This window comes from Myxocyprinus asiaticus, chromosome 5 (assembly GCF_019703515.2).
Source record: "Myxocyprinus asiaticus isolate MX2 ecotype Aquarium Trade chromosome 5, UBuf_Myxa_2, whole genome shotgun sequence".
NCBI lineage: Eukaryota > Metazoa > Chordata > Actinopteri > Cypriniformes > Catostomidae > Myxocyprinus > Myxocyprinus asiaticus.
This window is the reverse complement of record NC_059348.1, coordinates 45,957,083-45,980,744: the sequence shown is the minus strand read 5'-3', so window position 1 is coordinate 45,980,744 and position 23,662 is coordinate 45,957,083. Positions and strand designations below refer to the sequence as shown.

At 38.3% G+C, this 23,662-nt stretch overlaps 2 protein-coding genes across 4 annotated transcripts; both read left to right on the top strand.

The window, feature by feature from the left end:
* The first annotated feature begins 13,115 nt into the window (after positions 1-13,115).
* LOC127440288 (E3 ubiquitin/ISG15 ligase TRIM25-like) lies at positions 13,116-18,097 on the top strand. 3 transcript variants are annotated; one of them, XM_051696777.1, is made up of 6 exons: positions 13,116-13,834; positions 14,266-14,361; positions 14,562-14,795; positions 14,951-15,107; positions 15,236-15,295; positions 17,538-18,097. In XM_051696777.1, coding segments are annotated over exons 1-6 (1,140 nt in total). In that variant the 5' UTR covers positions 13,116-13,243; the 3' UTR covers positions 17,540-18,097. The 3 variants fall into 3 exon arrangements, with proteins under 3 accessions (XP_051552737.1, XP_051552736.1, XP_051552738.1); XM_051696776.1 differs by lacking the exon at positions 17,538-18,097 and adding an exon at positions 15,832-16,631; XM_051696778.1 differs by lacking the exon at positions 17,538-18,097 and adding an exon at positions 15,832-16,631 and having other exon boundaries at positions 13,507-13,652.
* Positions 18,098-19,302: 1,205 nt separating this feature from the next.
* On the top strand, positions 19,303-22,887 carry LOC127440287 (tripartite motif-containing protein 16-like). Its single transcript, XM_051696774.1, has 6 exons — positions 19,303-20,036; positions 20,693-20,788; positions 20,983-21,216; positions 21,429-21,588; positions 21,722-21,781; positions 22,131-22,887. Exons 1-6 carry the CDS (start codon positions 19,446-19,448, stop codon positions 22,661-22,663), a joined length of 1,674 nt encoding a protein of 557 aa, XP_051552734.1. The 5' UTR covers positions 19,303-19,445; the 3' UTR covers positions 22,664-22,887.
* The last annotated feature ends 775 nt before the right edge of the window (positions 22,888-23,662 follow it).

The following is a 23,662-nucleotide window of genomic DNA, read 5'->3' as shown; positions in this document are numbered from 1 at the left end:
ATGAAACTGAGATTGTATAAATCATTTTGTCATGTCACAGGTTTGAGCCACATGAAAAATTGTTACAGTAATATGATAGGAGTGACTTGTTTTCTAATCAATAAATCTACTGTACAGCTCAGTGCCTGTGAAGGTGAAGGTGTCCTGTGGTCTCTGGCACCAAGACATTAGCAGCAGATTCTTCAAGTGCTGTAAATTCCGAGGTGGAGCCGCTGTGGATCGGACTTGTTTGTCCAGCACATCCCAGAGATGCTCAATCGGATTGAAATCTGGGAAATTTGGAGGCCAGTGCAACACCTTGAACACTTCATCATGTCCCTCAAACCATTCCCGAACAATGTGTGCAGTTTGGCAGGGCGAATTATCCTGCTGTAAGAGGCCACTGCCATCAGGGAATACCATTGCCATGAAGGGGTGTACCTGGTCTGCAACGATGTTTAGATAGATGGCACATGTCAAATTGACATCAACATGAACGGTTGGACTCAGGGTTTCCCAGCAGAACATTGCCCAGAGCATCACACTCCCTCCACCGGCTTGTCGTCTTCCCACAGTGCACAGTTTCCACAGAAAGGTCAAAGTGAACACCCTAGCAACTGCCTTCTGTCCAGAAGTTCAGAGAAGAAAGACAAACGTGAGCACCAGGAAAGCTCTGCCCCATCGCCTGATGTCATCATTGAAGAGACTCGGCAGGAGAGCAGTGAAATGGCAGTGCCCCACATTGCTACCGCATTACCTGCCAGCTCTGAAATGACACTATCCTGCAGCCCAAGGAAGTGCCCTCTCCTCACATGAAGAATCAAATCTTGGACATCACTTTGGACAGGACAAGTGATGGCATTCCATCAGATCCTGGGCAGGTGGCACCAGACACAAGTGAACGGTCCTCTCCTGACATGAAAAATCAGATCCTGGACATCACTTTGAACAGAACAAGTGATGCCATTTCATCAGATCCTGAGCAGGTGCCACCAGACACAAGCGAGCAGTCATCCGTGTGGGGAGGCAGGCTCAGAAGTTCTTTGAGATCTGTAATGGCCAGCCCCATAACTGGTTCATCATCGCCTGTGGGGCTGGTCTTCGGGCCCTAGAGCGGATGAAGCTGTTAAGGTGGCACAAATATGTTGAAACAACAACAAAATTTGGTGCAAGAAAAGAAAAGCTGTATCCGTGTTGTCTGGGTTCTTAAGTCCCAGATGCAGCAGGGCAAAAAAAGAAAAAAGAAAGAAACTTGTGTCCAAAACTATTTATATTTTGTGTGCACATTTTTTTTTTTTTGGGCTGTATCCTTGTATCTCAGATGCAGCAGTGCAAAAACCAAAATTGCAAATAAAAATTAGTTTTGTGTATTTTTTATTTTTTATAAAATATGTGGTCACACATTAAATTAAATTGTTATAACATATTTAATATTTACTAAAAATTCACTTCGTAATATATTTGAAAACATAAAGTGACAGCTGTCAATAAACTTTAGGACTGAGTGATACAAGGGCGTCAACACTTAAGGTAAGAAGGCACGGTGATTGGCCAAAGCCAATAGTCTCATTTCAGAATGTTAATAATACTGGTAAGACTTTACAAAAAGAGTATATTTGTTAATATTAGTAAATGCATTAGGTATCATGAATTAACTAATGAACAATGTCAACTCTCCTACATCCAGAAGGTGTTCCTGCATATTTTCAGCAAAATATAAGCTATATTGTATTATAACTCAATAATAATACTAATAATAATATTAAATATTACATTACAAAAATATATATTTAAGTTGACTGGGTTATAAAAGATTATGATGATGAATATTGGGGTCAGACCCTATCACAAAGTGGACAAAAACAGGTTCACAGTGGACAGGTACAAGGTGAATACGAAACCAGTGTTTTTTCTCTCTTTCTTTGTTTCACTGTTTTATTTAGTTAATTGTTTATTTTGGATGAAGTGAAAAAGGTCTGAGTTGGTTCATTTTAAGGCGACTGAAGTGTGAACCCTTAAAGAGTCTTTTTATTGGCAGTAGAGCATGGACAAAACAATCTAATCTAATAAAGTGCAAGCCATGCCACTTTGTTTGATAGTCTACAATGTAATTTCACTTTGCTACTAGTTTTCTTGTTTATTATACTGCACTTCAAATCGCAATATGTTTCAAAATAATCGGTATATGTGTTTTTTTGTACAAGTCATGCAGCCCCAGTAACTGAATATCAGCATGGCTGTGATTACCAGCCTCATGCCTACTGCCCCATCACAGCCATGCTGATACTTAGTACAGCACTCTTGCGATATTGCTAAATTGTTTCTGTTCATTTATTTGATATAGTGCCTTGAAAAAGTACTCAGCCCCAGGTGCATTTTTCGCTATTTTTTGATCAGATTCCAAATTTAGAATATATTAAAATATGACTTGTTTCCCCCAGCTGGTAAACAGTTTTGGATATCATGACAAATGTCCAAAACCTCTTAAAAAATAAAATAACCTAGAAATAAATTAGAGGATAAAAATGTATTCATACCCTTTGTAATTACTAGGTTAACCTTGTTCTGGTGCAAGATATGGTCTTATAAACATTCAGTTTGATTCTCTAGTCTCCACTAGTGTTGGAAATGACTGGATCAGCTGCTTTCAATTATAAATCTGTGGAAGAAATATGGAATTACAGTTCCCTCCCTGTTATATCTACAATATTCTCAGCGAGTCCACTGTGGCTGTTTCTCAGTGTGCGTTCTTATGTTCTCGTGGACTCGTTCTACGTCATCATCCACTGCCGAAGTTCAATTCCATTCCTCAAGAACGCAAGTACCAAGAACACAGGAAATAACCTGGATGTGTCCTTGAAATCGAGGATGCATCGGATGGTGACTTGTGGGCAAGAAGTCGCTACAACAGTGGCATACGAAGGACATTTGTTGTTTTGTGTTTTCCTCAAGAGTTTCCCGCTGCAAGCTCATGAAAGTCTGACGGCTCATGAGAGTCGTTATACTCCGTGAACATTTGTTGTTTTTTTTTGGGTATAATTTTAATACAGTAATAAACATGGAGAAAACTGGTGTTTACAGACTTTATTCTTTTAACTTGTCACTAGTCCTGCAAAACCTCACTGGTGTGATACTGCCAGAAGATCTCTCACTGGATTCAAATGTGCTGTGACGGTTAATTGCACAACAGAAGATTGCAACACATCTCAAAGCTCGCAATAGATGCGATCTACATCCTACTGTCCTTCCGAGTTTGTTCTTCCAAGGTAGCTTGGCAAGACTGGTCTTCATAAGAACACAAGTCCGTTCTCTGCATTTTTAGAATTGAGAAACACCCAATGTGTGCAGTTATTGGTTATCCTAATAATCAAGCGAAACTAAAGTTGTATCTAAAACAGCAATGATATCCAAAGCAAACCGCTCCAGTCCTAGAAGCTGCTTCTTCCATCAGCTGCCTACAGAAGGATTGACTTAGGAACTTCTGTTTGAAAAAGCTTGGAATAATTTGTTTGAGTGCTCTTTTCAATTACTGACAAGAAGTCAACAGGGTGAATTACTTATATTATCCACCGTTATGGTCCGCCTACGATAGACGTCCAGAAACAGCGCAATGAGTTACTTATAAACGGTGTGTGTACATGTGCTGATAGTTCATTAGAAATTTTAATGGGTTCATTTCTAGATTATATATGTAAACGAACAATTATAAAGCTAGACTGAGCTTACTACACATTCATCTTCCGCAGAATAATTGTATTTTATCCGGAAAACGGCAACATAACAGTCTCATCGCCTGAGTCCTGTAATACACGAGCATCCTGCTGTCTGGACCTCTCCTGTATCTGCAGTAAGTACATAATCTCGGTACAACAAACTCTTCAGGTTCTGACTACACTCAATATATGTTTTAAAATAAACATAATTATCTACAGTTCTCAAAACATGTCCAACTTTACAGCTGTGAAGGTGCTAATAGGCTACATAGCTTTTCAGGTTAGTTTGCTCAGGTTCTTCCATTAGTGGATAAAGACTCAAAAGCCATTCACACCAAACGTGTTATTGTGTCCATCCATACTGTTTTTCAGTTGCTTTTCTACATAAACATGCCAACTGGATAACGTCTTTAATCGTTGCACCATGTATTGCTGTGTTTTCAGCATCTCGTGCAGGAGTGCCACAATTTTAATGTTCTTTTAAAGTTCAAAAGAAAATCAACTGTTAAAAATGAGTCATGAGACACCTGTGTTCTGTTCTACTCTATTTGTTGCACTGTGTTCATCTGAACAACCTCTAAGTCTTTTGAAAATGGTTACATGAATGCTACACATACTGAAGAAAATGTAAAAATACTTCTCTCAGTGTCATCAGAATTGAATGGTTTGGTGTTGTCATAGTTAATACATTCATGTTAGGTTTTTAGGCCCATTTTAGCTAACTAATTGTTGCATTTTAATGCATGACAATGAACGAACACCATTTAGCCAGGTAGCTGCCTGACATCCATTTCTTACCAGTGATCTGACTGCGTTTCTCCTCTTTTTCTTTTCCCCACTGCATATTTGTTGGTGCGCTTCATGATGAGTTTTACATCCAGCTTTTAATATATTTAAAAATAAAAATAAAAAAAGACCTTGCTTTGCGGGGGCCCCTCATGTCTTGGGGGCCCTAAGCAGCTGCTTATACCACTTATAGCTAGAAACGATACTACACATAGGCACTTTGCAACTTTTTTATTTTACTAACATGTTGTTAACACTGACATGTCATAATCAAGCACATGCAGAGGGGGTGGCTCTAGAGACTCCAGCCTCTGCCCTTTTGCTGAGGTGCCCCTTAAATATCACACAAAATGAAAGCTTGCACACCCAAATTAAATACATTTTTTAAGCATAATAATAGTGTTTAGTTATAATAGGCAATAATTGAAGTGACTGCCCCTCAAAATGTCTGTGCACTTCCCTGGTCGTAATTGTAATTCAATTGTGTTTACTTAACCTAGGATGTGGCATTTATATCATTTTCTCACTGGTAAAATTGTATAACACAACATAAGCTTAAATAAATGAGGTATATTTGATAAATGAGCTTAGAGTCAATAGTTGTTTAAATTGTACATTTAATACATTTATAAACAGTCTTGTCTCAGACTTTGCCATTTCTGGTCTCGGTCTCGACTTGGCCCTCTCCGGGCTTGGTCTTGACTCGAACTCGACCTACTCTGGTCTCGGACTGGAATTGGACTTGGATGAGCTGGACTCGACTACAACTCTGGAAAAACATACACTGAGAAAATGATAGCTTCACGTGGTCTAAATTAAATGGGTTGATTCAAGTAACAAATATTATTTAACATAACTGAATTAACCTGACTACATTAGGTTACACTAATAAAACAAATTTTAAGGGTTAGATCAAGTAAAAATAGCTTCTTAAAGTGATCATTACAGGTTAAGCCCTTTTTTTTCAGTGTACATACTTCACCTTTAAGAACAACTTGTCACTTTGTTTATTTAAATAAATAAAAACATAATTAAAATACTTTATATATGCAAATATTTTATTTCATATGACCAAAGTGAAAATTAATCTGCCTTTATGCACTGAAAAAAGTGTTAACCTGGGATTGTTACCTCAAGGAACTATTTCTGCTTGATCTAACCTATAAAAATTACTTTTGTTGGTGTAACCTAAATCTTATGTCATTTTACAGAGATATCAACCAGATTTGCCAAAGTTTTTATTCAGGTTGTTTTGTACATTCACTTATCTATCTTGTAATAAACATCACTGTAAAATGTGTGTTCTTAGAACTACAGCTTCATACTTTTATCTGATAATGTTTGTGAGTTTTCTATTTAATAAAACTAGTTGCTTTGCTATAAGCAGAAACATTACTGCCCAACACTGTTTGTCATACAAATGTATGAAACAATAACATGTAAATAAATGAAGAAATGGTGATAACTTGTGATGTTGAGCCTTCTGCACAGTTGTCGCTGTTGCCCAGAACATGTACCCCGTATCTATCTGTGCATCTCTTTCCTCCCTATCACACTTGATATAAGAAACACAACATAATGCAACACATTTGTTTTAAAACATTTTATTTTACAGTGCCTGTTACACATATCAGGGCCTTCATGTCACTATAATTTGATTACATGGTGATTACTTAGAGATAACATTAACAATATGTATAATTACAAGCAGACGTGTCACGAAATAATTAAGTACATGTATGTACACTGAAAAAACAAAGTGGTAAACTTGGCTTTAATTGTTAATTGAACCTTTAAAATGACTTTTGTTACAACCAAGGTTGATTCAGTGATAATAAATAATATGTCTGACTTGAATAAAACCAGTTTATTTAGATTTTGCCAAACGAATCACATTTTTAAACATTTTCTGTATAGGTATAAATCAGTACTAATGTACATAAATGTACACTCTGTAACGTAAAAATTATTATTATGTAAAGTAATGTATTTGCATAATGTATTTGTTTAATCTTTATGGTTTAAACCATACATTTTGTAATACATTTGCCTTTAGTGTCAAAGAAAAAGTCACATTATCTCTTCTATAACAAAATGCTTTGTCAGGTAAATTACAAAGATTAATCTGACTTAACATGACAATATAGTTTGCACCAACTAAATGAATTTTTATGGATATCTAGAAATAGATAATTGAAGTAGCATTTGCAGGTTATCACAGTGGTAATCACAGCAGTGCTGATGTAGGGCCATATAGCACAATTGCGAGTGTGACACTGCATATATGCAACAGTTCAATAAACGTAAATTTTATGAGGCAAAACTAAGCACGGTCACAAAAACACATTTGTGCAAAACACCTTCTTACGCGACAGATCAGAATCTGCCTTTGCTAGTTCACACCTGCTGTCACACCTGCTTAAACTGCTGTCCCGTGACATGAAGGGACCCCACAAAGCAAGGTCTTTTTTATTTTTGAATATACTAAAAGCTGGATGTAAAACTCATCATGAAGCGCACCTACAAATATGCAGTGGGAAAAAGAAAGAGAAGGAGAAATGCAGTCAGATCACTGGTAAGATATTGATGTCAGGCAGCTACCTGGCTAGATGGTGTTCGTTCATTGTTATGCATTAAAATGCAACAATTAGTTCGCTAAAATGGCCTAAATGTATATATACATATATACATATATATATATACAGTGGTATGAAAAAGTGTTTGCCCCCTTCCTGATTTCTTATTTTTTTGCATGTTTGTCACACTTAAATGTTTCAGATCATCAAACAAGTTTAAATATTAGTCAAAGATAACACAAGTAAACACAAAATGCAGTTTTTAAATGAAGGTTGTTATTATTAAGGGAAAACAAAATCCAAACCTACATGGCCCTGTGTGAAAAAGTGTTTGCCCCACCTGTTAAAACATAACTTAATTGTGGTTTATCACACCTGAGTTCAATTTCTCTAGCCACACCCAGGCCTGATTACTGCCACACCTGTTCTCAATCAAGAAATCACTTAAATAGGACCTGCCTGACAAAGTGAAGTAGACCAAAAGATCTTCAAAAACTAGACATCATGCCGAGATCCAAAGAAATTCAGGAACAAATGAGAAAGAAAGTGATTGAGATCTATCAGTCTGGAAAAGGTTATAAAGCCATTTCTAAAGCTTTGGGACTCCAGAGAACCACAGTGAGAGCCATTATCCACAAATGGCAAAAACATGCAACAGTGGTGAACCTTCCCAGGAGTGGCCGGCTGACCAAAATTACCCCAAGAGCGCAGCAACGACTCATCCAAGAGGTCACAAAAGACCCCACAACAACATCCAAAGAACTGCAGGCCTCACTTGCCTCAGTTAAGGTCAGTGTTCATGACTCCACCATAAGAAAGAGACTGGGCAAAAATGACCTGCATGGCAGAGTTCCAAGATGAAAACCACTGCTGAGCAAAAAGAACATTAAGGCTCATCTCATTTTTGCCAGGAAACATCTTTATGATCCCCAAGACTTTTGGGAAAATACTCTGTGGACTGACGAGACAAAAAATGAACTTTTTGGAAGGTGTGTGTCCCATTACATCTGGTGTAAAAGTAACACCGCATTTCAGAAAAAGAACATCATACCAACAGTAAAATATGGTGGTGGTAGTGTGATGGTCTGGGGCTGTTTTGCTGCTTCAGGACCTGGAAGACTTGCTGTGATAAATGGAACCATGAATTCTGCTGTCTACCAAAAATCCTGAAGAAGAATGTCCGGCCATCTGTTCGTGACCTCAAGCTGAAGCGAACTTGGGTTCTGCAGCAGGACAATGATCCAAAACACACCAGCAAGTCCACCTCTGAATGGCTGAAGAAAAACAAAATGAAGACTTTGGAGTGGCCTAGTCAAAGTCCTGACCTGAATCCTATTGAGATGCTGTGGCATGACCTTAAAAAGGCAGTTCATGCTCGAAAACCCTCCAATGTGGCTGAATTACAACAATTCTGCAAAGATGAGTGGGCCAAAATTCCTCCACAGCGCTGTAAAAGACTCATTGCAAGTTATCGCAAATGCTTGATTGCAGTTGTTGCTGCTAAGGGTGGCCCAACCAGTTATTAGGTTTAGGGGGCAATCACTTTTTCACACAGGGCCATATAGGTTTGGATTTTGTTTTCCCTTAATAATAACAACCTTCATTTAAAAACTGCATTTTGTGTTTACTTGTGTTATCTTTGACTAATATTTAAACTTGTTTGATGATCTGAAACATTTAAGTGTGACAAACATGCAAAAAAATAAGAAATCAGGAAGGGGGCAAACACTTTTTCATACCACTGTATATGTATTTTGTGTAGTCAATATATTCAAATTTTTGGTTAATATATTCAAATACAAACTACCAGCATCTGTATACTATTATATTCCATTCAAGACAAGTAAATATTTCTGCTATAAAAATACAGTATTACTGTGCTATAACTAAAATGGGCCTAAAAACCTAACAGAAATGCATGAAATATGACAACACCAAACCATTCAATTCTGATGACACTGAGAGAAGTATTTTTACATTTTCTTCAGTATGTATAATCAGTATAGCTGATTTTCAAAGACTCAGTGTGACGAGACAGGAGAGGAATGAGGATCTAAATGCAGCCTTTTTTAATAAAACAAAAGTAAACCAGGTAACTCAGAACATAATGAAACAAAACACAGAACAAAGCACAGCATGATACAGATGAAGACTGACAAAAAAACCAGGGGAAAACAAGGGCTTAAATACACAAGGGAACACCTGAGGAAACAATCGGGAAAACCAATCATGAAAAGAAACTACAAAAGGTACTACAACACTAACAGGAAACAGGAACAGGGAACTAAACCAGAATTTCAACATAAGTCAATACAAGCAACAAGGAATTTGTGACAGAGCCCCCCTTTTAAGGAGCGGATTCCAGTCGCTCCAAAAAAAGCAAAACTAAAACAAACTGTTCATTGGGGGGGGGGCACAAGGGGCAAGGGGAGCAGAGGAACAAGGCAAAGTCAGGGAGGTTTGAAACCAAGGTGGAGCCTGAGGGATGAGAGCCAGAGCGATGCTGCAGGCTCGGAGGACCAAGTAGACCAGAGCAGATCAGGCGGACAGCCAGGAGACCAGGGAGACCAGAGCAGATCAGCAGACGGCCAGGAGACCAGAGCAGACCAAGCGGGCGGCCAGGAGACCAGAGCAGACCAGGCGGGCGGCCAGGAGACCAAGGAGATGACCTCAAGGTGGGGACTGCATCAGGAGTCCTGGGAGGCGGCCGCAGGGCCTGTACAGGAGGCCAGGGAGGTCTCTGGGGGAGCAGGTGGAGCCGCAGGAAAAATAGTCTCGGGGGAAGGGCGGTGCCGTGGAAGGCTCTGGGGGTGGAGCTGTGGAAGGCTCGAGACAAAGAGCCCTGGATGATTCGTGGGCATGGGCGGAGACACGGGAACGACCTCCATGGTAGTGGGCATGGGCGGAGATTCAGAAACGACCTCCATGGTCGTGGGCATGGGCGGAGACTCGGAAACGACCTCCGTGGTCGTGGGCATGGGAGGAGACTTGGGACCGTAAACTTTTCTTCTCTTCCTCCTCCTCTGGATGGCCAAAGTTAGCAACGCTGGCTCTGGGAAGGACGAGGCTGGCAACTCGTTGGCTGAGGCAGGCTTCGAGACAGGGGCTGTGGGAGGCTTCGAGACAGGGGGAACCGCTGTTGGGCCTCATGTATTCAGATAGAAGACAAAGGCAGGCCTAACACAAGTCATAAAACCTAACTCAGCCCCCACACACCATGTCGTAAATCTTACTGATAAAAATTGCGCCAAAATCAAACAAAGGGAGTCCAAAACAGACTACAAATCCATGAAGCCTTGCTCACTAAAGGATCGAACTCTCAACTCCTATTGGATGAGGCACACAACAGAATGTCCCTCAAACATGACATCATCAGGAGTTGAAATACCTCTGAAATGTTTCGTGAGTTGCTTCCAGCGACTTTGTTCACCAAATAGACGTAGGTTTTTTTTTGCTGCTCTCCGGTGCAACCTCGTGGCACAAGGAAGTAATGTCCGACTTGAAACTGTAGCCATACAATCTCCATCTAACTGGACGAGTTGAGATTACTCTGTGTTCAACCAAACACTCTAACGGATCCGAAGGAGACCGCCGAGCAATTCGCATCTTCATCCGTTTGCCTACAGAAGAGATTAAAGATTTCTCTTCCATCTTCAGTCAAGTCAACATTTCTGAGTTCTCCGCCAGCCCGCCGAGAATCAACAGCCGTACCGCCCGCTGACAATCAACAGCCGTACCGCCCGCCGACAGAGCGAGGAAATGGCCTCCCGTCATCACCCGAGCCTCAAGGAACCGGGTCAAAGTTAAAGGACGGAGGAAAACACATTCTACCTGTGTCCTCATGCGATTCAAGTAAGAGGATACGTCTGGGCAGAGATAGAATATTATAGCGTGTTATTCTTGTGTTTCAAGATTTTTGCTTGTACAGTTTACGGACCGCCATGTCCGCTCATTATTAATACTCAGGGTATTAATTATCACAAATTTATTTTGCTGTATTGTGGTCCAACCAAATTGGATTGTGCAATTTCACCATCGTGGGTGAGACAGAAACTGAGTTCATCCATTAAAGAGTCAAATAACGCAGGACTTTTACGAGCCCCGCTCGTAAAACCGCGTCTCTGAGTGATGAACACAGCTGCTTTCTCTCCCACTATCGCGAAATCAGCTTTAGGGCTGTCACTTAATCTTCTCTCTCTCTCTCTCTCTCTCTCTTACTAATCAAACACACACACACTGTCACACACACACACCTCATGTGTTATAGGATTATTTTGATTTCCATATCTAATCATATCACTGTTTAGTTTGTAGTTGTAAGTCGGAAGTTTATTGACTGCATTGTATTAATTATTAATTGATATTACTGCATAAATAAACTTTGTTTATATTACAAAGAGAAGTGTTTTGGTTTGTTTTGCATACGCCTGTGTCATGCTGACGGGATGTCAGTGCTCGGATTCAAACCTTCATTCATTGTTTTTTTTCCCCGAAAATCGATATTCTTCGGATGTCGATTTTCCTAAGAAAACAGTCTAATATTGAGACTGTTTTACTATTTGGTTATTTGTCCCTGATTCCAGGGTGGTGCCCCATCAATGTTAATCCTTATTAATATTCTATTGATTTTTGATAATTGATAATTATCTTTGATGATTGAAGTTGAATGATCAATAAGCTAGTGTTAATTTTAATTAATGTTTCATCGATGTTAACAATTAACGATTATCTTTGATAATTGTTGATTTAAAGGATTTTAAAAAGCTAACATTGATTCTCGTCAATGTTCTATTGATTTTAATAATTAATAATTATCTTTAATAATTATTAATTATTGCTAATAACCAAACTTGCTCCTAAACGTAGTGCACTACATTTACTGGAGCCCCATATGAGGTTTTAATTAGTTAGATTCAATTAATTAATTTAAATATTAATTAATAACTACAAAAATAATTATTAATTATTTCTGATAGTAACACTGATCTAAACAACCAGTAAAGCCCTACACCGCTAAGTTCCAGAGCCTTCTCCACATAATCGCAGAGCGTCCAGTGAGGATCAGCCGGAGGCATGAGTTCCCTCAGTGCACTATTCAGACCAGCCCGGAAGAAAACCACCAGAGAGCGGTCTGGATAGTGCACTTCATTTGCCAGCTCTAAAAACTCAGGGACGCGATCCTCAACTGGACTGTCCCCTTGATTAAGGAGTAGAATCCTGACGGCCGCTAGATCCATTTCTTGGTCAGTCTTTCTGTGACGAGACAGGAGAGGAATGCAGCCTTTTTTAATAAAACAAAAGTAAACCAGGTAACTCAGAACATAATGAAACAAAACACAGGGAACAAAGCACAGAATGATACAGATGAAGACTGACAAAAAAATAAATAAAAACAGGGGAAAACAAGGGCTAAAATACACAAGGGAACAAGGAACACCTGGGGAAACAATCAGGGGAAAACCAATCGTGAAAAGAAACTACAAAAGGACTACAAATCTAACAGGAAACAGGAACAGGGAACTAAAACCAGAATTTCAACATAAAAGTCAATATAAACAACAAGGAATATGTGACACTTAGAGGTTGTTCAGATGAACACAGTGCAACAAATAGAGTAGAACAGAGCACAGGTGTCTCATGACTCGTTTTTAACAGTTGATGTTCTTTTGAACTTGACAAAATAACTTAAAAATTGTGGCGCTCCTCCACGAGACGCTGAAAACACAGCAATACATGGAGCAACGATTAAAGACATTGTCCAACTGGCACGTTTACATAGAAAAGCAGCTGAAAAACAGTATGGATGGACACAATAACACGTTTGGTGAATGGCCCTTATTATCATGACACAGCACCAATGGACGTTTCTCAAAGTTACAATTATATCAATAATTTTTATATAATTAATGATTTTTACCTCTACTAAATATCTTTTCTATTTCATCTTTGCAAAAATACTCTCAGACAAGACACAGATTTTTCAAATTCTAAATCAAGTCTGTCCTTTTCTCCCTCTGTTAGCCACTCCTACCTTTATTTCAGTAAAAGTGAAACTTATCCCTACTTCCTGCTCAGTGCTCATTCTGGGCGTGGGACTCAGCTGCTTTGTGTCTCGCCTTCTTCGTGTTTTACTGTTTTTATCTTCTGGGGTCAGACTTTTGGTGTGCTGCTGTTCGTGTGTGCAGTAATATGGCAGAATCCAATGTTTCTTTGTGTCAGAATCAGTTCAGCTGTTCAATCTGTCTAGATCTACTGAAGGATCCAGTGACCATTCCCTGTGGACACAGTTACTGTATGAGCTGTATTACAGACTGCTGGGATCAGGATGATCAGAAGAGAGTCTACAGTTGCCCTCAGTGCAGACAGACCTTCACTCCAAGACCTGTTTTAGGTAAAAACACCATGCTGGCTGAAGTGGTGGAGAAACTGAAGAAGACAAAACTTCAAGTTGCTCGTCCTGATCAGTGTAATGGTGAACCTGCAGATGTGGAGTGTGACGTCTGTACTGAGATGAAACAGAAAGCTGTCAAGTCCTGTCTGGTGTGTCTGAACTCTTACTGTCAAAATCACCTTGAACAACATGAGAATCTCTTCAAAGGTAAGAGACACAATCTGATGGATGCCACTGGACAACTGCAGGAGATGATCTGCCCTCAACATAATAAACTGCTGGAAATTTTCTGTCGTACTGATCAACAATGTATATGTTATCCGTGCATGATGGATGAACATAAAAACCATGAGACTGTATTAGCTGTAGAAGAGAGGACTGAGAAACAAGTATGAACTGATGTGATATTAATATTATAATAATATTAATGTCAATTACAATATTATACAATGTGAATATATTTTGTTTTTAAAAACAATCATGTTATCTTATGATTGCAAATGCATTGAAAATATATTATCTTAAAAGGGTTTTCTTGTGCATGATGTGGCATGTTTGATGTATGCCTGTTTTTGTATATGAACTTCTTGACACCTTGACTAACTTTTCAAGCCAAACTCCGATGTGGTATTTTTGAGTCTACAAATTTGCTAATCCTTTTGGCCCCTAAAAGGTGAATAAGAAGTTCTTAAATTGGCATATCAGATTAGGGGAATCAAACATTTTATGAAATTATGAATGCTGAGAATATAGAACAAATGTGAAAGTTATGAATCCACTGATACACACAAAGTAAAATGCACCTAAACGTTCTCAACAGACACAGTTGGAGGAGACACAGAAACACTTCCAGCTGAGAATCCAGCAGAGAGAGGAGGAGCTTCAGGAGCTGAGAGAGACTGTGGAGTCTCACAAGGTGAGTTTTGAGCAGAAGAACAACTGCTGGCAGCTGGAAGAGCTGTTTCACACTCAGTTAGGACACTCCTCCAATCAGTCAGTGAGGAGCGCAGTGCTGGAGCACTTTCCAGTCCCACTGAACCCCACTGTGGGTAACAGGCTGTGTGAGGTACAAATAAAAGCTGATTCTAATGGTCCTCCCTCTGTGTGTCCTAACAGCGCTCTGCACAGTCAGCAGTGGAGGAGAGTGAGAGAATCTTTACTGAGCTGATCCGCTCCATTGAGAGAAGCCGCTCTGAGGTGACACAGCTGATCAGAGATCAGGAAAAGGCTGCAGTGAGTCGAGCTGAAGGACTCTTGGAGCAACTGGAGCAGGAGATTGCTGATCTGAGGAGGAGAGACGCTGAGCTGGAGCAGCTTTCACACACAGAGGATCACATCCATTTCCTCCAGGTAACAGAGATCTGACTAACAGGATAGTAGCCTTTTCTGTGACCTTGTTCTTTCAGTTTAACCAATTTTTGTGTCTCTTTTAGGAGTCAATATTGTTGATTGTGTTTTCGATTAAACATTTCTCAGTGTGTATTTTATGTTGTTTCACTGTGTAGGGTTTCCAGTCTCTCCGTGTCTTTGGATCTTCGTTCTCATTCCGACTTGCTCTCAATTGTTCCATCTCATTTGATGATGTAGGAAAATGTGTCTCTCATCTGAGAGAGAAACTGGAGCACTTTTGCAAAGCAGAGATACAAAAGTTATCTGAGACAGGTAAAAATCCTTCATGTTTTCTCAGTTACTAATCAAGAATTATCATGTAAAAAATCTAAATATTAAAGAACATAAAATAGATGTTTATAATGTAATTTTAAGTTATTCAAGATGTCTGTTGATTTCAGTATCACACATCAAGATCATTCCCAACATTGAACCTGATATCAGACCAGAGTTCCTACAATGTAAGCAGTGAAACACGCACACATGCATGCACACATTTGCTCAGCTATCTAAATAACTATAATTACATTAAACTAACCCTAACACACACCCTAAACCTAACAGATTTTGTTTTACATCATTAGAATAAAAATAAAAAAAACATTATTTAATATATGCATATGTTTTTGTTTTTTTTAACAAATGAGGACATCCCAAAATTGCCCCAAAGGGAGGTTTTGTCCAATTTAGCTCAATTCTGGGTATAAATGCATCCCCAAACTATAGCTCAGCAAGTACACATATCCTCACTAATACACACTCACAAAAACACACACATAATTTTCTTCACATGCAGTTGTTGAACTACCAGATTTTTTTCCCAGTGGTAATCTCACCATCTGATGACAATAAGTCAGACGCTCACATGAAGTTAAATCTTTTCCAATATCTCTAATACTTTTAATGTTCATTAAAGGTAAAACATCTTTTTTTATGTTTATATGTTTAAAATTACAGTTTTTATCTTGACGCAGATTGTGTGTTTTGTCTTCATTAGATTCTCGTCAGTTGACTTTGGATAAAAACACAGTGAATACAAACCTCCGTCTGTCTGAGGGGAACAAAGTGATCACTTACACTGACCAAGTTCAGCCGTATCCTGATCATCCAGATAGATTTGATTATTATTTTCAGGTGCTGTGTAGAGAAAGTGTGAGTGGACGCTGTTACTGGGAGGTTGAGTGGAGTGGTAGTGAAGGGGTGGATATATCAGTGTCCTATAAAAGCATCAGCAGGAAGGGACAGGGTGATGATTGTGCATTTGGATACAATGATCAGTCCTGGAGTTTGTACTGCACTGAGTCCAGTTGCTCATTTTGGTACAATCACATAGAGACTGAACTCCCTGTAGTCTCCAGCTCCTCTAGAATCGGAGTGTATGTGGATCACAGTGCAGGAACTCTTTCCTTCTACAGTGTGTCTGACACAATGACCCTCATCCACAGAGTCCACACCACATTCACTCAGCCTCTCTATCCTGGGTTTTGGATACAAGACGGATCAGAATTAAAACTGTGTGATCCAACACAATAGAAGATACAGATGTTTTACAAATGTCTGTGTTCCATGATAAACCAGTAACAATGATGGTTATGAAGAGTCTTATTTTTATCAATAAATCAATAATACATCTGAAACATGTCATATATAATATTCTCATTAGATATTAGTAAGAATGAAAGTGGAGAAATCATGATTGACACCAACAACACAAAAAAATTTCATAATGTAAATGTTCCGTATTTACTGAAATGCTAATAAAACAAATAGGAAGCATGAGATGCATTGTGTTGCTTTGTTCATTCATAAAATAATAATATATACTGTATATTTATTAATTTACTTGTATAAATGGTTTCATTGCACATTTGCATGACATACTTAAAACTGAGCAAACATTCGGTAGATTTAGAGGTTGTTAATTCTCTTAAATTAAAAATTGAATTAACAACAGTGATGTTAGTGGTGACATACCTCAGAGAAAGCTTTGCCCATGAATGCATAAGAACTAAAAGGATGTCTTTGTGATGGGGAAAATGCAGGTCTTGATGTGTCTGGGAAACAGCAAGTGCAGAGGATGCAGACAAAGAGTTTGTCATCTCTGTGGACACTATACCAGGACCTAAGACACTTCCTGCAAGGGAACTGAGCAGTCCTCATATCATCATATTTTACTCAGGAATTGGTTAGTAGTACGTGTAAATAAATCTCATTATTGACAGTCATTAAATTAGATTTAATTAGATTTCTCTGTGGTATCTGTGTAAAAGGTAGGTCTGAGAGCATTCAAATTTGACCTAAAATCAAGAGATTAAATTAATGCTGCAGAATCAGATACATACAGAACGTTTATTTGAGGCAGAGATGTTTAACAGTCACTGCATATTAAAGTCCAACAGATGGCAGCAGAGTATAAGACTAATAAAACACTTTAACATGAACGATCTCCAGAACTAAAATGTATAAAAACACATTTAGAATAGAACAGAGTTTATATGTGCTATTGACATAGTTAAAAGTCAACAACAACCTTTTTATTTTATTTTATTTTTTTATTTTTTTATGAATTCTCTTTCTCTCTGTAAACCACTCCTACCCTCAAAACTTCAGCTTCATGTCCCGCTTCATTTGTCCTTACTGTATCTCAAGAAGTTAGACTGTTTGTGCAGCAATATGGCAGAATCATATGTTTCTTTGTCTCAGGACCAGTTCAGCTGAACAATCTGTCTGGACCTTTTGAAAGCTCCAGTGACCATTCCATGTGGACATAGTTACTGGATGAGCCAACGGACTCTCACAGCGAAATCGTCAGGATTCCTACGACTTTTCTAAACTTGGCTAATTCGTATGATATCATGCAACTGCACTCGTTTGAACTCCTACGACTTTAACTACAGCCAATGATGTCGCTGGACATCGTTTCCATCTAATACCCGACAATTACTTGCTTCTCTCACACACAACAGCTTCGTATCATGTTTACACACTCCACTGTAGTTCTGTGTTTGTTTTTATGTTGTTTTTATGTTGTTTTATGAAGCACCATGGTCCTGGAGGAAAGTTTTTTCGTTTCACTGTGTACTGTACTAGCTGTATATGGTTGAAATGACAATAAAAGCCACTTGACTTGACAATTTATCATCACTAGATCTAAACTTTTGTCATTGAAATAACACTTGTCAAATAGCATGATTAAAATATTCTCAGATTATTCTCTTAATGATTGTAGTGTAAGAGAAAAATGAATGTAAATCTGTGTGTCACTGAAACCAAAAACACAATATTCTTGTCACCCAGTATTTTAAATTAAATGAATTTAAAGCACTAGAGGCTTGATGTTGTGTTTTCTTCCATCATGTTTGATACAGAAGACTGAGCATGAGTAAATGTAATGTATTATTTTGGTGCTGCATTTATCGAAAGTGGTATTAATTGAGGGAGAGAGAGAAAGAATCTGTTTAATGGGAATGACAATACTGGGTCATTGGGTAATCTGGTTATCTGCACATGTCTAAAATCTGAAGATGAAAAACTTGACATTTTAGAATTTGCTCTTATTCATATTACACCTGATGCCACATAAAAGAGAGGTTTTATAAACCAATGTGTTATATTTGGCTTTGGTAAGGCATCGAACAGAATGCTGACTGATAGTTTTTTTTTATTATTAGTATTATTCATTTCTGATATTATACAATCAAACATGATGATCATGCAGTGTTCAGCAAAATGATTATTTTCATTTGACATGTTTTTGTTGAAGGAGACAGGAAATGCTGCTCAAAGAACAGCAATAAGAGACAGTAGAACTGAACAGAGGTATCCCCTCACGGAAAAACATGCTCTATAAACGTTGGGGACTCAAAGGAATAGATGCACCATACCATCCAATTAAATTCTGAGTAATCAGCACATCAAATTGGCCTGATTCCTTGACTGTACTAACAGACACTTATTATGGCCAAATGAGGATATTCATAGGCATTAACAGGGAATTAGTCTTCCCATTGCAGCTACCACTCTTCTAGAAAGGTTGTTGAGCGATAATGTTGGGCGATAGGGCCTGGTTCACAATCGGCGTTCCAATTCTTGGGTGTGCTTTGTGCTGGCCAGTCAAGTAAATAATAACTTTAAGGACCTCACTTTGTGCACAGGGGCATTGTCATGCTGTAACAGAAAAGGTATTATATGCCCCATTCTACTGGAAATATTAGTCTAAAAAGGGATTGAAAAGGGATTACATGGCTGTTTGCTTGATTTTCACCTGTTAGTAAATGGTGTAGTTGAAATAGGCAGACCTGGTAATTAGAAGAGGGTGTTTACATATTATAAAAGACCACTGTTGCACATTTGTTGATCTCACATGGTTGAGCTGCAAATCAACCTCTACTTTGTCCCTCTCTCTTTCTCTTTTTTTCACTCTGCACAGTCTGTTGCCACTCCCACCTTCAGTTCGTTGAAAACAAAACCTATCTCTACTTCCTGATTAGTTGGGATGTGAGATTCTACTAGTTGCTGTCAATTTCTTTCTGTTTACTGTTCTGTTTCTACACTTACGTAAGTAAACATCACTGTTGTTGAACTAGTGTATGTGTCAGTGTATGCAGTGAAATGGCAAAAGTCAGTATTTCAGTGGATCAGGACCAGTTCAGCTGTTCAATCTGTCTGGATCTACTGAAGGATCCAGTGGCCATTCCCTGTGGACACAGTTACTGTATGAGTTGCATTACAGCCTACTGGGATCAGGATGATCAGAAGGGAGTCTATAGCTGCCCTCAGTGCAGACAGACCTTCACTCCAAGACCTGTTTTAGGTAAAAACACCATGCTGGCTAAAGTGGTGGGAAAACTTAAGAAGATGGAACTCCAAGCTGCACAACCTACTGAATGTTATGCTGGACCTGAAGATGTGAAGTGTGACATCTGTACTGGGAGAAAATGTAAAGCTGTCAAGTCCTGTTTGGTGTGTCTGAACTCTTACTGTCAAAATCACCTTGAACAACATGAGAATCTCTTCAAAGGTAAGAGACACAGTTTGATGGATGCCACTGGACGACTGCAGGAGATGATCTGCCCTAAACATGATAAACTACTGGAAATTTTCTGTCGTACTGATCAACAATGTATATGCTATCCATGTACAATGGATGAACATAAAAACCATGACACTGTATCAGCTGCAGCAGAAAGGACTGAGAAACAGGTACAAATTGATATTAGGACTCAAATATGCAAATACTGCATATTTGCAGTAATACAAGTAATAATGTAAATCATAATTTTATACATTTGAACAAATATTATCATAAAGGGTTTTTGTTTTATCATCCTGTGCCATGTGTTGTCTTGAAATTCTCTGGAACTATGATGTTTAATTTACGTATAAATAATAGCAGGTGAACATCTGAAAAACAGTGAGACTAAACTGAGAATATACAATTTATCTCCATTCAGGTGCTTTCTCATTGAAACATTAAAACTGACCCCATCAACTTTGTAGTACATGTCATTATGTAGCAATAATCAAATGCATCCTTGTCACTGCACAAACAAGGTAATAAATGTGTGTAACAAACATTCTTAAAATGTAAGATTAAAAATAAAAATTGGGATGAACGTTTTTGGAAATATATTTGAAAGTTGAAAGTTACAGATCCACTTATACATATACTGAGCAGTAAACTTTGTGTTATAACATGATCTATTAAATTACTGTAATTAAACATAATATACATGATGCTGAATCGTCTAGACAAAAAAAAAAAATAAAAAATTAATTACATTTTGTAAATACTTTTAAATGTTGGTGAATCAATGTCCAGCAATACACAAGCACTGAACAGTTAACTTTCCCAACAGAGACAGTTTGAGGGAACTCAGAGAAAAATCAGACTGAGAATCCAGCAGAGAGAGAAGGAGCTTCAGGAGCTGAGAGAGACTGTGGAGTCTCACAAGGTGAGTTTTGAGCAGAAGAACAACTGCTGGCTGCTGGAAGAGCTGTTTCACACTCAGTTAGGATTCTCCTCCAATCAGTCAGTGAGGAGCCCAGTGCTGGAGCACTTTCCAGTCCCACTGAACCCCACTGTGGGTAACAGGCTGTGTGAGGTACCAGTAAGAGCTGATGATCCTCTCTCTGTGTGTCCTAACAGCGCTCTGCACAGTCAGCAGTGGAGGAGAGTGAGAGAATCTTTACTGAGCTGATCCGCTCCATTGAGAGAAGCCGCTCTGAGGTGACACAGCTGATCAGAGATCAGGAAAAGGCTGCAGTGAGTCGAGCTGAAGGACTCTTGGAGCAACTGGAGCAGGAGATTGCTGATCTGAGGAGGAGAAACGCTGAGCTGGAGCAGCTTTCACACACAGAGGATCACATACATTTCCTCCAGGTTTAACCTTTTAGCTCTTAAGGGTGGTGTAGTGTGGTGTAGTGGTTAAGGCTCAGGGCTGGTTGTCTGAACACTCAAGGTTAGAAACACACCAGGAGCAAGGCATGTGCTTTCACTGTTGAGCCTTGAGCAAGATATTTAAGATTTCTATTGTATTTTAAATAATTCTGTTTTTATCTTATGTTTTTGTTGTTGCTTTTGTGTCTGTGAAGACTTTCCAGTATCTCTCTGACCCTCCTGCATCTACAGACTTACCCAGCATCACTGTCAGTTCTGTTGTTTCTTTTGATAACGTAGGAGAATCTGTCTCGCATCTTAGAGACAAACTGGAGCATTTCTGCAAAGAGGAAATAGAAAAGATAACTGATAGAGGTAAAATACTGGTCATTCATTTAATCTCAGAAATAAGTCATGCATCATGTGTAAAATGTATTAATATTGAACAGATGTACATGCAAAGATCTTTTCACTATATTACACTGAAAATGTCTGTTGATTTTTTTAGTAAAATATTTTGAGATAATTCCCACCCCTGAATACAAGACCAGAGAAGAGTTCCTTCAATGTAAGTAACAATGCAAACAATAACATTCACAAACACATCCGTCTGTTTTCTATCATGGAGAAAAAATTTTGTACTTTTTTATTTTAATTAAAAAATTATTTAGTATGTTTATTATGTTTTTTCCCCTCATATGAACTGTTGGTTGCTTCCCACAATGTAGGTGATTTCAGGTTTTACTATCCTATTTGGGACATTTGGCCCACAATGTTGGCGAATCCTGAAGCACATACACAAATACATGTCTTCACATTGAGATATAGAACTTAAGTATTTTATTTATAAAGATTCAGCAGTTATTATAATTTAACGTGTGTTTTAACATGTTTTGCGCTCATGTGTTTTGTCTCAGATTTTTGCAGGTTCACCCTGGATTCAAACACGGCACATAAAAGCCTTTGTCTGTCTCAGGGGAAAAGAGGGGTTACCTACAGTGATGAATACCAACAGTATACTAATCATCGAGACAGATTTAATTATTATGCTCAGGTGCTGTGTAGAGAGAGTGTGAGTGGACGCTGTTACTGGGAGGTTGAGTGGAGTGGAAGTGATGGGATGGAAATTTCAGTGTCATATAAGAGCATCAGCAGAAAAGGAAATGGTGATGAGTGTGGATTTGGATACAATGATCAGTCCTGGAGTTTGTTCTGCCATGATTCCAGTTTCTCATTCTGGCACAATCACATAGAGACTGAACTCCCTGTAGTCTCCAGCTCCTCTAGAATAGGAGTGTATGTGGATCACGGTGCAGGAATTCTGTCCTTCTACAGCATCTCTGACACAATGACCCTCATTCACAGAGTCCACACCATATTCACTCAGCCTCTCTATCCTGGGTTTGAACTAGCTGATGGTTCAGTTAAATTGTGTGGCTTAACTGATTAATGAGTAACGATGATTGTCTTAAAGATTATCTTATTTCTTAATAAAAATATCTAAAACATGTCAGATATAATATTCTCATCATACTAATCTAAAATGGATGTAGTGTAAAAATGAATGAAAAATAAATGTGGAGAAATTTGCATTGACACCTACACGACAAACAATTTCACAATGTAGGCTAAATTTTTTAACAAAAATGTAAATAAAACAAAATGAAAGCATGAGATGCATTGTGTTGTGATGTTCTTCCATCAAACAATAAAATATACTGTATATTTATTAATTCACTTATTGAAATGATTTAGACTCATAACTGAGCAAACATTCAATAGATTTAGGGGCTTTTCCATTCTCTTAAATTAACATCGAATTAATAACAGCGGTGACACACCTTGAAGAGACTTTTAATTTAATAGAAATACAAATTAAAAGCGAGAATCATGTCCATGAAGAACAGAAAAAGATACTATGTATTCTTGGTGTCGGGGAACATGAAGGTTTTGCTGTGTCAGTGAAGAGGATGCAGACAAAGAGGTCCTCATCTCTGTGGACACCAGGCCATGACACCAAACCTGGATCTAAGACACTTGATGCAAGGGGACTGCGTAGTCATCATATCATCATATTTTACTCAAAGGAATTGGTTAGTAAGTATGAATCTCATTAGTCATCCTAATAAAATGAGCTTAAATAAATGTGATATCTGTGTAATTTCCTAGGTTGCATTTCAAATTGACCTGTAATCAAGAGGTTAAATTAATGCTGCAGATACAGTACATACAGAAATATTATATCAGTAACCTGCTTCGATATGAAAGTTTGAAATCTAGTCACTGAATTAAAAAAAGGCATGTAGGAGATTTCACAATCACTGCATATTAAAGCATAATAGAGGGCAGCAGAGTGTTAAATAATACGTATACATGAATGATCTCTAGAACAAAAATGTGCACATTTAGAACAAAACAGGTGAAGTTTATATCTGCTATTGAGCTAAAA

What these genes read in the sequence shown, in the direction of transcription:
- LOC127440288 (XM_051696776.1), top strand. Translation starts at nt 13,244, where the DNA reads ATGGCAGAATCCAATGTTTCTTTGTGTCAGAATCAGTTCAGCTGTTCA. An exon ending in AAGAGAGGACTGAGAAACAA is followed by an intron (nt 13,835 to 14,265) that starts GTATGAACTGAT and finishes CGTTCTCAACAG; the next exon opens with ACACAGTTGGAGGAGACACA. An exon ending in AGACTGTGGAGTCTCACAAG is followed by an intron (nt 14,362 to 14,561) that starts GTGAGTTTTGAG and finishes GTGTCCTAACAG; the next exon opens with CGCTCTGCACAGTCAGCAGT.
- LOC127440287 (XM_051696774.1), top strand. Translation starts at nt 19,446, where the DNA reads ATGGCAAAAGTCAGTATTTCAGTGGATCAGGACCAGTTCAGCTGTTCA. An exon ending in AGACTGTGGAGTCTCACAAG is followed by an intron (nt 20,789 to 20,982) that starts GTGAGTTTTGAG and finishes GTGTCCTAACAG; the next exon opens with CGCTCTGCACAGTCAGCAGT. An exon ending in AGAAAAGATAACTGATAGAG is followed by an intron (nt 21,589 to 21,721) that starts GTAAAATACTGG and finishes TGATTTTTTTAG; the next exon opens with TAAAATATTTTGAGATAATT.